We start from the raw sequence: 16,117 nt of genomic DNA on the forward strand, positions 1-16,117 counted from the left end.
CGTGGGATCTGTGCAAAAAACTGTCAGGCGCGTTGCTGGGCTAGAGCCCCAGGTCCCAGGAGGTAGACGCGTATGCAGATCTGGGTATTCCAGGGAGGCCAGTGCCACGAGACATGGGGCACGGCCTCTGACCCTGAGGCCCACCCACACGTCCTGACCAAAGTACACAGGTGTGGGGGCCACAGTGAAGTCCGTCTCCTCCCATAAAGGATCAACGAACCACTGGCCCCGGGTTAAGACCAACTGATGAGAAACTGCTCTCCCATTGTCAGTGAGACAGGGATGTCCAGGGTCTGGGAAAAATATAAAAAATAACAATTGACCATCAAACAGTTGCCATCAGTGGGGAGGCCCGAGGGCCCGGCAGACAGGAGCCCAGGCTTGGGTGTGTGGTGTGCTCGGGCCGGCCCCAGCCCTGGAGGCTTCTCGCTCTGTGCTCCCCCAGCTGAATCCGTAGGACGAGTGTCCTCTGCACTGGCCACCTCAGCTTCAGAAGTGGGCTGCCATTTAAACATGGCCCACGAGTCACCACAAGGAAAGATCTAGAGTGCAAGGGGGCCTGTCCTTCCCCTCCTTCCCTCGCCCTTGTAAGGCCCAGCTCAGCTGGCACCGGGTCCCCAGGGTCCTTGGCACCTCCCACCCCCTCGGCCATCCTGGGGGCATGCCCTCTGGCCCCATCTGTGGGTTCTCTTGCCTTGGTGTCGGGGCTGTAGGTGAAGTTGGAGACAGGGACGCCATTGGAGAGGACCTGGCTGGGGGCCGTGGCCACCCCCAGGACGGTCACCTTCCTCAGCTGCAGGCCAGCCCCCTCACTAGTCACGTGCACCAGCTCGTTCATGATGGTGTTCTGGTGGAATGGAGAGGCAGAAGCGAGGTGTCAGTGGACGGCCCAGGAAGCCTCGCCGGTGATTGGGGGGGCGGGGGGCTCTGGATAGCAGCACCATGCCCCTGTGCAAACCCTCAGGATGCCGGCAGGTGCATGAGGACTGGGTCAGAGCGGCTGGCCCACAGGCTCTGCTCCCTTCACAAGCCTGACCCGGGGACAGGGGGCCCCCACGGCAGCCCACCAGCTTAGGCAGTCCTGGGACTCACATTCCTGGCCAGGAAGATGACCTTCGTGTAGTCCCCACGCTCCGGCACCCCCAGGCTCTCCCCGTCATCCCAGAACAGTTCCCCTCGGGCCTCCCCGTTCATGGTCAGGGCTGCGAGCAGGCCCATGGGCTGCTTCCGGGACTCCATGGTTGTGAGGCCAGGGCCCTGGAAAAGCGGATGACGTGTCACCGTCTCAAGCCTGGCAGAGGCCTCCAGAGTCAGGACAGAGAAGGACGCTGGGCTGGGACGGCTCCGTGCTGCAAAAAAGCAGGATCCAGAGGACAGCCTACAGCCAAGGGCTGGGGCGCCTGCGCTGACCACTCTGGCCAGTGCAGACACCCTGGAGAACACGAGGGGCCCAGTGAGGTTTGCAGACTCTTTCCTAAGAAGAGCGCACAAAGCAGGCCTCCCCTGTGCCTGGCACAGCAAGTCAGTTCATCTTCAACCCTCAGACGCTGTCCTCTCTGCCTGAGTTTGGGGGAGGGGCCCTCTCCTGCAGGGGCAGCATGGGGTCCTGGCAGCCCGGAGCTGGACAGATGGGCTCAGGTGCCGGCCCGGGTACCTGCAGGGGGATGACGTGCCCCGCCCGGAGGTGGAGCTTGATGGTGTCCAGCGGGGCCGGCAGCGTCACCCACTGCCCCTTGCTGTGGATGACGGGCGTGAGGGGAGCCCAAGATGGAGGTGGGAGGCTGCTGAAGGCCTCTACTGGCACCTGGAGGGAGACGATATGTCACGAAGAGTCGGGCAATGCCAAAGCCGCTGTGCTGTCGCTGGGAGCCCCCGGCTCCATGCAGGGCCCTGGGGGGGGGGGCAGAGACCCTGACCCAGGGCTTGGGGTAGAGGCAGGACTCGAGTAGGAGAACTGGAGTCCAGGGGAGTTACCCACTCGGGCCTCAGTCTCCTCGTCTGGAAAATGGGTCACTGCAAGGCCTGGGTGGGAAGATGCACGAGAAGCCCCGGGTGAGGGCCCTCATGCAGCCGGGTCTCCAGAAAAGTGCTCCCTTCCGCCATCTGGCCCAGTGCCGCAGGGCCTGGAGAAGGGACGCCTTTGGTCCCCGGGACTCACCGCCTGCAGGTCGTACCACGTGCCGGGGGGGAAGTAGCCAGTCACTTCGACCTTCCCAGCCTCAAGCACGGGGGTGATGAGCAGAGCCGCCCCCCACAGCAGCTGGCGGTCCACGGTCCAGGTGCGGGGGTCCTCAGGGAACCTTCAAACAGGAGGGGCGGGCGTGTGGGCCTGATGACCTCTGAGGTCAGCGTGCTCAGGGGGTCCTCAGGGAAGCACGAGCAGCCAGAGGACAGTGGGACGTGGGGAGGCCGGTTCCAGCCGCCGGAGCTCGGTGTGGGAGGGGGCAGACCATCTCCCCGGCCGCGCGCTCCAGGCAGGGCGCCGACTGCGGCTCCCGCGTGGCTAACTCTGCCGACCGCTGGTCTGCTGCTGGCTAGTCCTGGTCCTGCCGACCAGTCTGCGTCTCTCACGTGAGTTTGGGACAGGACACTGACGACCCTAGCTGGTTTGCCTTCACAGTTCTGCCGTGGGGGAAGTCGTAGCATTCTCTGTTTCTGTTCAGAGGCGTATCACAATTTTTCCCTAAATTCAACCCCCTCCCCCTCGTCTTTTGCTTCTGAGTCTGAGAAAGCCCCCTTCTGCCAGAGCAGTGAGGGACATTCGCTTCTGTTCCCGTGGAACTTTCTAGAACTTAACTTTTTACATTTGGGTATGTAATCCGTCTAGAACTTACGTTTGCACACCGTGAGGGGAAAAATGGGTTTTTGCAAAGAGCTAACAAATTCTCACAATGTGGGGCTCCTGACCCACCGACTGGAGATGGCGTTTCATTGCAGGGCGCCTTTTACGTATCTGAGTCCTACTCGGGGGACATCAGTTGGGTTTTTTCCGAGGTCCTTTTTCCTGTAAGCCAGCCCCGTGATGGTTTTACAACTTGCTTTACCACCTGGTTGGCCTGGTCTATACTCGGTGTCCTTCACCCTGGGCTTTTAGGTACCTGGAATGCCCCCAGCCCTGAGCTGCAATCTCACGGGTGGAAAGTGGGAGTGCAAAGTGCCCCCCAGAAGGGAGGGCCTAGGTTTCTGCCTTGCCTCCCTCAGCCACACTGGCTCCCTCGGTCTGGGGTCATCCCCCCCACCACCACCCGCAGCAGGACGGGGCCACACCGGTGCCACCAGGCTGCTGGTCAGCCCGTGGGCACTCGCTCCCCGACCCCAGGCACTCACTCCAGGAAGAGGGGCCGGGCCACAGTCTCGCCCAGGACATGGGCCCGGTGGAACAGCGAGTAGAGGAAGGGCAGCAGCGCATAGCGCAGGGCGAGGGCCTTCCGCATGGCTTCCTGCGCCGTCCCGCTGAACCTGTACGGCTCCTGAGGCTGCAGAGGGGGCAGAGGGAACGCCCAGCTCTGGGGCCGCGAGGTCCCTGCCTCTCCCCTAGGAGACCCGGTCTGCTGGCACGGACGCCAGGCCACACTGCTGCGTCTGCGGTGGGACCCCCAGGACAGACCCCCCCCCGGCCCCTACCAGGCTGTTGAGGTCGTTATGATTCCGCATGAACGGGTAGAAGGCCCCCAGCTGGGTCCAGCGCACACACAGCTCCTCCGAGGTGTTGCCCAGGAAGCCACAGACGTCGGCCCCGACCAGCGGCACCCCCAGCAGGTTGAACAGCAGGATTTCTGGGAGGGCAGAGCCAGACTTGTGAAGTGACCTTATTTGGAACAAGGGTCTTTGCAGATACAATTCAGTTGAGGTCACTGGAGGGGGTCCTGACCCAGTCTGCCTGGTGACCGAGTAAGAAAAAGCCCAGACCGTGACAAGAGACACGGGGGAGAAGGCCGAGCAAAGACGGAGGTGGAGACGGGAGGGATGGCCCCACACTAAGGACACCGAGGACTGCTGGCCACCCCCAGAAGCCGGGAGACTCGAGGAAGGGTGCCCCCTCCGACACCGCGAGTCCGACCGCAAGCCTCCAGGGCTGGGAGAGCACACGCTTCTGTTGCCATCAGCACCCAGTGTGAGCTGGTACTGGGAAGGAGGCCAGGGAGCCCCTTGAGCCGCTGAAGGGTCAGGTGGCTCCAGGTTGATCAGTTTGGGCCCACCCCACCACGGCTCAGCAGGACCAGCCTGGGCTGGGCCCTCCCTCTCCCTCAGTGTCTCCTCAGGGACCACCAGCCCATGGGCAGGTCCCGACCCAGCTGTGGGGGACCCTTGCCTGGCTTGCAGCAGGTCCCGAGACCTGCATGACCTCTGCCACGGGACGATCAGTGCACGCCAGAACCATAGCCCAAGACTCGGGTGGGCGCGGAGCTGGGAACCTGCCTCCTGAGGGGCCTCCTAAAACCGGCCTGCAGGGGCCTGGGCCCTGGCGGGCCGCGCCTGCCCCGAGGTGAGATCAGAGCTGGTGGCATCTGGAAGGAGGAACGGCTTCTCCCCGTGGCCCGGGGGTCCGCAGATGCATCGGGCACAGCAGCAGGCCCGCCGCTACCGGAAGGCTTCCAGCCCGGGGGCTTGGTGGGGGCTCTTCTCAGCTGCCGTGTGCTGACCTGGGGAGTCGGCCCGGCCCCTGCCCCCGAGCTCCTGAGCCACGTCTGTGCCTAGCACGTGTCAGCAGCATGGGCGCTCTTGAGAGCTGAAGGCCAGGTCCTCTCTGCAGGTGGGGTGGGCGGCGCCTGCGGGCTGGGCTCAGGGTGCGGTCACCAGAAGGGACATCACGAGCGGACAGAATCTGACTGCCCTGCAGCAGCAGCCGGGGCGAATCGGAGACGGGGATGCTTGGAAACGCCATCACTGCCCCCAGAGTGGCACAGCGCCACAGGCGAGCTGACCCACACGAGTGAGCCCCCCGCACAGGTGCCCAGGGGCCCGCGGGCCTCTCGCCCCACATGAGTCAGCAGCGTCTCTGGGCCGAGGCTGGCGCGCGGTGCCGGGCCCACGCTGCCCGCTGAGCCGCTGCTCCTGACGGGTGCTCTCACCTGGCACGGAGTACGAGAGCTGCTCCCAGCTGCTCCACACATCCCCCGTCCAGTGGCCGGCGTATCGGCCGTGGCCGGCGAAGCTTGAGCGGGAGATCACAAAGGGCCGCGTCCCCCGAGCCTTCACGAGGGCCCTGGGCAGAGCAGGGAGACAGGGCTGCCCCGGAGCCCCGAGTGGCCCGGCGCCTCGCCTGGTGGTGCAGCAGGGAGGCAGAGCGGGGAGCGAGGAGCCCTATAGGCCAAGGCCGGGGGGGGGGGTCTGCCCGAGCCACCAGGCCGTCCTGCAAGGTGAGCGTGTCACAGGGAGGACAGGTGTCCCTGCAGGCTCCCTCTGGGTCTCTGTGCAGTCGCCCCCGGCCCCTCCCCAAGGCGCCGGGCAGCCAGCGCACGGCCCCCACCTGTGCGAGGCGAAGGCTTCCGTCAGGCCGTACAGGTTGTGCAGGTTGTAGTGTGTGGAGAGGAACTGGCGGCTGGAGGTACAGATGGTGGCGGCCTGCAGGGTCCCACCCACCACCCCTGGAACAGAAGGAGGCTGTCTCCATCTGTGGAGTCCCCGCTGGCCGGCGGGTGCCCCCCCACATCCCAGGAGCCCCCTTGGAACTTCGAGTGTCTACTTTTCCAAGGAGAGAGACAAGGTGGATGCTGAGACCGGCCTTTGCAGACCACGGACTTCACGTCCACCTGCTCTTGACCCATCTCAAGTCTCTCCCGGTTCCTGTCCCTAAGCCCCGGATACCTTCCCTCTGAAGGGCCCCGTCCCGCAGCAGGTGCCCCAGTCTGCGTCGCCTGGCTGATGTCTCCCCAACCTGAGCCTCGTCCTGGGGTTGCCCTCCCCTTCCCGGGGCGGCTGTGCCCATCAGCTCCTCAGAAAGGACAGCTGGCACATGGCGGCAGGTCGGGGAGCTCACCTGGCACGTAGGGCGGGTTCTCTAGGTCATTGTCAGGGCAGCCGTCCACAGAGCCCTTTACGAAGTTGGACGGCTCGTTCATGTCCTGCAAGAGAGGCCCTGCTGGTGGGTGCCCTGCCCTGGGCACATGCCGGGGCTGGTCCCACAGCCCCCGGGACACTCACGATCCACATGCCGTCAAAGGGCACCTGGGCGTGGAACTCAGACACCATGTCCTGCCACCAGTCCAGGGCCTCGGGGCTGGTGAAGTCGGGGAAGGCGGTGAATCCGGGCCACACCTGCAGGAAAGGCCAGAGGGGAGACCAGGCCGCCCCCAGAGCTACAGCCTCGCTCGTCTGCCTGGGAGTGGAAGGGCCACGGAGGTGAGGGTCGGCAGTGGTAGGGGCCGTAGGGGGAGACAACTGAGACCTCACTTTCAGACAAAAGCCGGGAACCGAGTCGCGGACATCTGCACCCCTGGAGGCCTCCCCGGCCTCCCCTCAGCTGGGATACCCTTCCCCTTGGTTGTGGGCCCTGGAACAGGAAGTTGGGGAGTCTGCCGGGTGCCCCGTGGGAAGGCCTGGGAAGCCCCAGGGCGCCTGGAGGACATGGAGACCCTTGTCAAGGGTCTGTTGAGCTCGTGTCTGGGCTGGGCCCAGCTGCCCACAAAGTCAGGGGCCCCCCAGTGGAAGGACTGGAGATGGCATCCGGAGCCCCTGACACTTCCAGCTGTGACACGGCCCCCGCCCCCGCACTCTATCCTATTAGACAACACGATGATTTCTTGAATCCCGTCCTCTTCCTGTTCCCACTGGCTGGGGACTCCTGCTGTCCCACCCTGTGCCCCTGCCCCCACCATACCTTCCCAATCAGAGGCTGCCCAGTCTCGTTGGTGATGAAAACCTTCCTCCGCAGACCGTCGTCATAGGGTCGGTAGCTGCCGGGCGGGCCGGAGCTGCTGATGGCAGGGTCCTGAGCGGGGCGTGGGGGGACCCGTCAGGAGAAGGAAAATGCTCTGGCGACATCGTTAGGAAGAGCAGAGGCAAGAGGGAGCGTGCACGCGTGCACACGCACACGTCTGCTGACACACCAGCCTGCAGGGCGCCGGCCGGCCAAAGGTGGGTGCACCCGGATGCCTGGCTCTGCTGCATGGGTTTTAGAGTTTCACAAATGTTCTACGGTGAACATGGATTTCTTTCAGAATAACAGAAGGTCTGCAGCTGCCCTCCCTGCTCTGAGTGGCCACGGACGCTGGCTGCGCTCCGAGGGGCCAAGGTGAGGGAAACGGCCAGCGTCAACAAGATTCCGACCTTGAGGCAGACTGACTCCTCCACTGTGGGGTGTCCACCAGGCAGCCCCTGGGCTTCAGCAGCCCCCCACCTCCTCTGGCCGCATGGCTGGGCACTCTGGCTGCGAGGACTGGCCCCAGAGCGTGTGGCCACTCAGAGCCCTGGCCTGAGCCCGGCCCTCCTTCCCGTGAGGCGGAACTGAGTGAGGGAGAGGCAGGGCCACGGGACACTCGGAGCCTCCGTGGCCCCGGCTGCCCGGGCGTGCAGCGCCACCCCGGCCCTCCCAGTACGGGGCAGGTCAGCGGAGCGCGTGTAACCGACAACTGAAGGGACCCCGAGTGACAGACAGATGCTTCCGGGGACCGTTAGGCTGGACGTCACCGGACAGCAGGGGCCCAGTCTGTACGTCTGATATTCCTTCAACAGCCAAGACCCTCAGGAAGTGTCCCCAGTGACCACGGCAGGCCCGAGGCAGCTGCCACGGGAAGGAGGAGACATGGGGCGTCTTGGCTCCCCGGAGAGCCCGCTGTGTGCGGGCAGGAGAGCGGGGCACTCACCACGATCATCACGTAGTGCCGGCCACCCTGGTGGAGCTCCTGCACCATGGCCGGGAAGTCCCTGAAACCGTCCTTGTTGAAGGTGAAGTCCCTCCTGTTGTCCATGTAGTCCAGGTCATTCCACTGCGTGTCCTGCAGCCAGGGCACAGGGACCGCTGCGGCCGGCCTGGGGGCGGACGTCCCGGCCTCCCCCCCAGCACACAGCTCGGCGGGGCCCGGGCCCTCCCAGCACTCACCAGGGGGAAGCGGGCCCTGGTCATGTTCTCCACCACCTGGCGGGTGATGGCGGTGGAGGAGTAGCCCCAGCGGCACAGGTGGAAGCCCAGGCCCCAGTACGGCGGCATGAACGGGTAGCCTGCAGCGGGAGCTCCGTGAGCAGGCGGGCAGTGGGAGGGCCAGGGAGGGAGGGGCGGCGGGGCCGGGAACAGACCTACCCACGACTTCCAGGTACTGCTGCACCACGCGCTTGGGCTCAGGGCCCAGGAAGACGTACACATCCAGGATCCCACCTGTCGACCTCCAGCTGAGGGCTGGGCTCGGCTGCAGGACCACGTCTGGGGAAAGCAGCCCTGGGGCTCAGGAACAAACACCCGTGCACCCACCCCCCACCGCCTCTTTGGCACCTTGAAGAAGGGCCACATCCCACCCAGGGAAGCTGGGAGCAGCCTGCTTGGGGCCCAGGGGCAGTTCCCCTGAGCCTGACTCCTTGAAGAACCTGGAGTAGAACAGACCCCAGGACTCCCCTTTCTGGCCTCTGCTCAGAGCAGGGGTCCCAGAGCACATCTTAGGGGAACCTAAGGGCAGAGCTGGCAGAGGCCACAGCTCACCGGACTCATTTCTTGGGAGGGCAAACAAGGCCCAACACCCTGCCCGTGCCCCAGTCCTCTACCGCTAGGCTGTCCAGAGAGGTGCAGACAGCCCCACGCTCTCCCCAGGAAGGAGGGGGACCTGGCCACACCCAGGGAAGCCGCTGGCCTGGGGGCTCAGGGAGCTCTGGCTGTGGCACACGGGGACCAGGGCGCGTGCTGGGTGGTTGCCCACCCGCTTACCCATGGCGTTGCTGTTCAGCAGGAAGACCCCGTGAGCTGACCCGCCGTCCTCCAGCACCAGGTAGAAAGGGTGGGACCCATACAGGTTCACGTTGGGCTGGGCATGTGGACACAGCACGTTAGCGCCCTCACCCACATGGTGCCTCCAGTCCCCTCCTCGCTGCCCCTTTTACCGAGGGGGCGATGTCCCGGTTCCAGAGAGTGATCTTGGTCCAGTTGGTGCTGAGCGTGAGGGAGCCGAGGTGCTCGGCAAGGCCCACAAGGTGCCGGGACGGCAGGGATGTGGACAGCTGCAGAAACTGGTCGGCGAAGAACAGGGGGGGCCACCGTCGTGTTCAGCCTGCCGGGAAGAGCCAGGCAGCCTTGCATCCTAGGTGGCCAGATGACCCCAAGATGAACCCTCCCAGAGAGACCCTTGGGCCCTGGTGTCCCCTGAGGAGGGCCGGAGTGGCCTGGCCACCTCTGTGACACACTGATCCTGGGGCAGAAGCAGCCACCGGAGGCTCAGTGACCCTCTGGACCTGACCCAGGTGCGGACGAGTCCCACAGCACTACCAGGGGACTGCCCCATAAGCCGTGGCCACAAGCAGGTGCTGGGCAAGGGCTGCCCGAACCCTTCTAGTCCTAGGAGTTGTGGCCCGGAGCCGCTTCTGCAAGGTCCAAACTACTGCCAGACCCCAGCCATGACCTTCCCCAGAGCCTTTGCAGCTGTCCACCCAGGGGTGGCCAGGATCCCCTGAGGTTGCACAGGGTCGGGGCGAGGCAAGAACCACAGATGGAGCACGGAAGACCTGTTAATGCTGATTTCATTGGGTGATGTCCCATCGCACCCTGCCTGCCTCTGGGCAAGGCTTATCTGTGTGTTTTCAAGACCAAAGTCTGATTAAATGCTTCAGAAAACTCTCACATCTCTGCTCAGAGGTCAGCTTCCTAGAGAGGCCTTCTGTAGCCCCTCGCTCCAGAGCCAGCCCTGCCCTCCGCATCTGCACAGCTCCTTTCTAGAACTTCTTAGCACTGTTACTCCTGACATTGTACTTGGCCTCACTCACTGCCTCTTCCCACTGTGTCAGCCCTGGGGGCAGCTTGATACTCTCAGCCAAGAATGGGCAGAGAAGAATGCATTTCAGGAGGTGAGTTCTCCTAAGACCAAGGCAAGTCCCAACTCATTCCCGAATGTGTAACCGAGTCTGGTGACAAAGAGGAGCCTTGTCAGCCCAGGGCACATATTTACATGGGACTGTGTGGGCAAAGCTCCTGTGAAAATGTGTTTGTACAATCTACCGTCAGGGTAGACTGGGGGGTGGGGAGGTCGGCAGAACCACTGCCCCGGCCGGACGCTCTGGGAGGGGACACATCAGACACTGGGAGTCATGACCACCACGCTGGAGTCTAAAAGTAGATGCTAGGATCCAATCCCCAGGAGGTGATGCATCCCCTGGAGGTGAGGGCATGACCAACCAATGCCCCCCTCCTCCCTACCGAACCTGCAAGCATCTGCCATGGGTCAGAACCTTGTTAGGAGCTGGAGGTCCGGGAGCGAGCTTCCGGAATGGGCAAGGCTCCTTGGCGGGCGGACCACACCAATGATTCGGACAAACCTAGGGTCTCGGGGGACACAAGCCCCAGGGGGACGTGAAACCGACAGTGGCCAACAGCATGGACGCCCGGGCCTGGCTCAGAAGCTGCCAGCAAGCTGCCTCAGTCTCCCCGTCTGTACAGTGGGGACAGTAACAGCACCTACTCTGAGTTGTGGGGGTGCCCGGTGTGCCTAAGTGACACACGGTATTTGAGATAAATCACACACGTGAGCGTAAAGCGGCAAAGGGCACCTGCCTGCGGTGGGGGTGCCGTCTCACAGCGGACCGAGGGCTCACGGCCTCGGCACCTTTGACACTGGGGCAGGAGCGCTCTGTGCGGTGGAGCCATTGCCCAAGGTCCCCTGGAGGACGCCACCCCCAGCTGACCCCCCCGGTCGCAGGGCCTCGGCAGTGGGGTCGCTGAGGGACCTCAATGAGGCGAGGGAGGGCTCCAGGCGGAGGGAGAAGTGAGGAGGCCCAAGGGAGGGTGGGGGACGGTGCCCCGAGCCCCCCACCTGGGGTGGGGGCACAGAGACCGGCACTCACAGCACCCGGCCGTCCAGCTTCCGGCGCACGACCACCCCAAAGGGCTCCTCCTGGAACTCCACGCTGTACAGTGTGGACAAGGCCCGGCTGCGGACACGCGGGGTCTCCAGGGGTACCTCGTAGCGCCTGTTGGCGGGATCCTTGATCTAGGAGTCAGATGGTGGCGCCATGAGGCCCTCTGTGGACCGGCACAGCGCCCGCTCCGTCACCCTCCAGAGCGAGGACTCTGTGCAAGTCCCAGCGTGGCTGCACGCAGCAGGTGAGCGTGGGCCGTCTGGCCAATGGAGCCTGCGTTTCCTCTCGTCCAGAGCCCGCAGGACACCCCGTGTGGGTCGCCAGGTGAGATGCACAACACCCCGTCCACCTGAATTCCAGAGAAACGACTTTTTCCAGTACATCTCCAATATCGCATGAGACATACACTAAAAAAAAGGCACCCTTTCCTTGGTTTTCTGGAATTCAAATTTACTGGCGTCCTGCAATTTTTTCTGCGGAGTCTGGCGACACTGTTCCCCCAGCATGGCTGTCACAGGGCAGCTGAGAGCTGGGAGCACCCCGCTCGGCTCTGTCCGCCACACAGTCGGCGCTCAGCAGAGGCCGCTGGTACAAATCACTTAGTTAAAACTACTGCGAACCCTGTGCTTCAGGCTCCCTCGCCTGGGCCTCCTCGCGTTCAGCCCTCGGGTTTCTGCCACGTGCCAGACTCCGTTCCAGGGGCTGGGAATCAGCAGGGAGTAAACCAGACAAGAGGTCCTGCCCTCAGGGGGGTGGACGACCGATGGAGCACTGCCCCATCCTCCCAGTCCACCTCTCCGCTCGCTGACTCCTGTCCTGTAGGACTTCAGGTCCCCAGTGCGATGTCACTTCCTGGGGGAGACCTGGCCTCCAGAGCATGTTCTAGAACTTTCTAATCACTGTCTTAGTGGCCAGGCTCCCTGAGTGTAGGCACCATGCGCTCACTCCTGGACTCCCAGAGGAGGCACACGACACATTTGCACACCAGACCAACACCCAGTAGATTCCATCTTCATCCGCTGCCCACCCACGTGTTCTCTGCCCCCACCCGGCCCTGCCCTGGCCCTGCCCACCGTGAAGTGAAGCCGGCTCTCCGTCTCCAGCAGCAGGTCCAGCTGTAAGGTCAAGATGTCCTTGGGGAAGAAGGTTCGGGTGGTGCGGGTCAGGGTGGCCCTGTAGCCCGTCTCCGTGGTGGTCAGGTTCTCCAGCTTGTAACTCGGGTAGCTGGGTGGGAAGAAGCACCAGGGCTGCCCCATCCGGGGGGCCCGAGGCCACTGCCTCGCAGGCCGGTAGCAGCAGCCCCGGGCCTCACACTGTTCCTGGGTGACGGCCTTGTCGGGGGCACAGTCGAAGCGGCTGTTGGGGGGCACATCACACTGTGTGCGTGCTGCTCGGGGACTACCGTGGTGCCCTGGGGTGGGCTGGGGGCCTGGGTCACGGGCTCCCTGCTGGGGAGCATGATAAAGCTCCTCGGGTACTCGGGAGAAGCCACGCTGCTCTTGGGGGACCACCAAGAAATCACGGAGCAGGACGTGCCCCAGGAGGGCAGCAGTGGCCAGGCAGACGAGGGTGCAGACCCCCAGGAGGGGGCGGGAGCTGGGAGGCCACCTCACGTCCATGGCCGCTGGCACCTGCAGGCAGCCGGCTGGGTCCTGGAGGCCTGCTGAGAGAGGAGCAAGGCTCAGTAAGGCAGGCGGGACGGAGTGGCCGGGGGAGGGGCTCAGGGGGCCTCACAGGAGTTTCCAGGCGTGGCCCTGAGGCTGGCCCGGCAGTGCCCAGGGTGAGGTGTGCCGAGAAGGTGGGGCAGGCGAGGGTGGACGAGCTCCCGGCACTGTTTAGAAAGACAGCAAGGGAAAGGAAAAGGGAAAGCTGAGAAAAGCCCCAAATAGGGAGTTTCAGAATGCCCTGTACTGTGAGTGCTTACATATAATTTGTTTAAAATGTGCGTAAAATGATTTAATGACACACGAAGACGTACGTGGTAGGCTCACAAATGGAACCAACGAGTCACAACACGCACAACAGAGAGCGAGCCCTGCTTCTGCAGAGACTGGCTGAGTCACTCCGTTTTGGCAAATGTGCTGGAAGTGGGAGGGCCCTCGCGGGGGACCCAGCACTTTCCCTCAGTCCCTCTGCTGACCGGGCTGTGGCTGCAGCCTGGTAAGAAGTCTCGGGTGCTGCGGCTGAGGGCCACACTCACGGGACAGTCCCCCGGACCGGGCAGGTGGCGGCCCTCCCTGCCCCTGCGGTTAGGCGTGGAGCAGCCCCTCTCTGGCTCCTCTGGAGCTAAGTCTGTTACTACCTGCGTCTTGCTTCTCTACGTTTTAAGTGTTTTATAATGAACACTGTTGGCCCGGCTCCTCTGAGGAGTAAGATACCAACAAGACTAAACGTGCAAGGATCCAATTAGGGGAGTCCTTTCTCTCCGAGAGAAAATGGGGAGGTTGTCAGGGAAGGCTGAGAGAGCTGTCACACCCCAAGCAAGATCTGACCTCAGGGCAGTCAGGTGCCGAGGGGAGGGGTGGTTGGGGTCCAAGCATCCTGGACTACCTGCTGTGTAGGCTAAGGAAGGTTCCACAAAGCCACGGGGTCTGGCTTGGGGGGGGGGGGGGACCCGAGCCAAAGCTGGCCATTAGTGGGGTGGAGGTGTCCCTGATGTGGCCTGCCCTAGTGTCGTGGGCTGGGAAGCAGCCTGGCCCCCGAGCAGATGCGTGCGAGCTCCATATGGCGGGAGGCCCGGGGGACGCTCGCATCCTCATGCCACCAGAAACGTGCAAGGACTGGGGAAATGTCACACGCTAGCACAAGTCACTGAGGGCCCGAGGGAGTCCGAGCCTGTCATACACACAAAGCGGGTCCCTAGGACCTTCTGGCCACAGTGGGCCACTGCCGGACTGGGTGCACGAGTGAACTTTTAATCACAGCACTGCTAAAGCAAACACGTGGCTTTTCCCCTCACACCAACCACTTGTCCCATTCTCCCAACGGCGGCCAGGGGCGCAACGACTCACTCCAAACGTGACACAAATCCTCACCCACAAGTGAAACCTCAGCCCCACAGGACTGTCCCCCATCAGACCCAGTCACAAGCCCCACATTGTCACTTGCACATCTGACCAAATAATTGGCTATAAATTCGAGGGTTCGCCCCCTGCCCACCTCCAGTTCGATGACGGGCTAGAACAACTCACAGCACACTCAGGAAAGAGCTTTACTTACTGTTACCCAGTTATCGTAAAGGATGTGCTCAGCAACAGCCAGAGGACGTGGGGTGGGGGGTGGGTACGGAGCCTACACACCCCCTCCCGGCAGGCCACCCACCCTCCCACACTGAAACGTGGTCACCAGCTCAGAGGATGTATGAGCCCCAACGACTTTTGGTTTCATTACCTAAGCACAACTGATTAAATCACTGGCCATTGGAGATTATCAATCACCAGCCCCTCTGTGCTCCCCAGAGGCTGGGGGTAGGGGAGGTGGGGCCCGACAGTTCCCAGCCCGGAATCCTGCCTCCTGCTTCTGGGGACCAGGCCCCACCCGAGGCTGTCCTGAGGCCCCAGCCACCACTCATTTTATTAGCACATAAAAGACACTATCACTGCCAAGATTCCCAGGGTCTTAGGAGCTGTGTGCGGGGACCTGGGGACAAAGACTATTTTTTTATACCACGGTGTCCCAGCTGCACCTGCCCCATCCAGAGACACACGACACCCTGTGATCACGGGGAGGCAGAGACTAGGGAACTCACTCTTGGGAGCTCTTGGGCAGTGCCCGTGGCCCTTCGCACCCAGAGTTCAGGAGCACAGGGTGGCCAGGGGCCCGGCAGGGCCAGCACCCATCACCTACCCATTTCCATTCTGCAAGGGACCCGAGAAACGGGAAGAGCTGTCAGCCAGAGGGCTTGACAATTTAGACAAAATGGGGGAAAACCGAAGGTCAGGAGATCAAGTGGCGCTGCTGGCCGGGAGGCCCTGTGACCTCGCTTTTAGGGAAGTGGCTCCGAGCCCCTGCTTCCCCCCTCCCCCCGCCAGGGTCGCGGTGTAGATAAGCCCGGTTCAAAGTCCAGCTGAGCCCTGTCCAGAGAGGCAGGGTCCTTACCCTGTGCCTCAGTTTCCTCCCCAGAACGGGACAAGGAAGCCTCCGTCGCCCAGCACCGAGGGCGTGGATGAGACCGCGGAGTCCCCGCGGTCCCCGTCGTTACCGCCGCCCGAGGACCCTGCCTGGCACGACGTGCTCAGCTTCTGCACCAGCAAACCACAGGGAACCAATCCCGTCGATCAATCGGTCCCTCCCGCTTAGGGCGTCACGGCTGCCCTGACCGCCGGGCCCTTTGTCGGAACGGCCGCCTCATACAGTCCCTGCTCCGCCCTTCTCTGGACCCCAGCAGCCCCTGGTCCGCTCACCTCCGCGCACGCGCGCCCAGCCTGGGCCCGATCACCGCCGCGCACGCGCGCCCAGCTCGCCGCCCTCTCAGACCCCCACGCCGACCCCCCACCCCCGGCTATTCTCCGCCCACGCGCGCACGCGCGCCCTGTCCCCCCGCTCCTCCCCGCAGCAAGCCTTCGCGCACGCGCCCCGGCCATCAGCGGCCACCCGGGGGCAGGCGCTGGAAGGCACGCGCCAGAGGGGGCGGGGCGGGCCGCGTGACAGGCCGTCCGCGCAGGCGCCCTGGGCGAGAGCGCGCGCCCCCTGCTGGCGGGGCGTCCCTGTCCCGTCCCTGTCCCCGTCCCCGTCCCCGTCCCCGTCCCCGTCCCCGTCCCCGCCGGCCGCCGCGCCCGGAGCCTGGGAGGAGCGCAAGCGCCTTGCACCTGCCGGGACACGCCTGCAGGGCGGGGACGGGGCGCGGGCCTCGGGGCCTCCCCGACTGGGACCGCGGGCTCGCTCACTCCGTAGTCCGTGCACTGAAGCCGTTCGGGAAGGGAAAGCGTCATCGTACCCCGAAAAGCGGCGGCTGTGCGACACGACCTGGCGCTTCGAGGGGCGCAACCCACCGCGAGGGTGCAGCGCGCGCGGGGCCTCTTTCTGACGTGCTGGCGGAAAAAGACGCCTTCCTCCCGCATTCAGAAACCATTTTATTTTTCTGCTGAAAAGTTTGAAAGTGAAATTGTTTTGTAGGCCCTTTCCC

At 63.8% G+C, this 16,117-nt stretch overlaps 1 protein-coding gene across 1 annotated transcript; it reads right to left on the reverse strand.

The window, feature by feature from the left end:
* Window positions 1–15,545, reverse strand: GAA (alpha glucosidase). The gene is given in 22 exon segments (XM_087854028.1): window positions 1–293; window positions 695–847; window positions 1,093–1,257; window positions 1,655–1,804; window positions 2,159–2,300; window positions 3,328–3,476; window positions 3,625–3,776; window positions 5,073–5,206; window positions 5,471–5,588; window positions 5,981–6,065; window positions 6,145–6,258; window positions 6,821–6,931; window positions 7,806–7,937; window positions 8,042–8,160; window positions 8,240–8,359; window positions 8,855–8,951; window positions 9,028–9,174; window positions 9,176–9,194; window positions 10,978–11,123; window positions 12,066–12,652; window positions 12,727–12,823; window positions 15,396–15,545. Coding segments are annotated over 20 exon segments (2,859 nt in total). The 5' UTR covers window positions 12,612–12,652; window positions 12,727–12,823; window positions 15,396–15,545; the 3' UTR covers window positions 1–233.
* Between the last annotated feature and the right edge of the window lie 572 nt (window positions 15,546–16,117).

The sequence above is a fragment of the Ursus americanus genome, chromosome 23 (assembly GCF_024610735.1).
Source record: "Ursus americanus isolate L20-20 chromosome 23, mUrsAme1.1.p, whole genome shotgun sequence".
In the NCBI taxonomy this organism is placed as follows: domain Eukaryota; kingdom Metazoa; phylum Chordata; class Mammalia; order Carnivora; family Ursidae; genus Ursus; species Ursus americanus.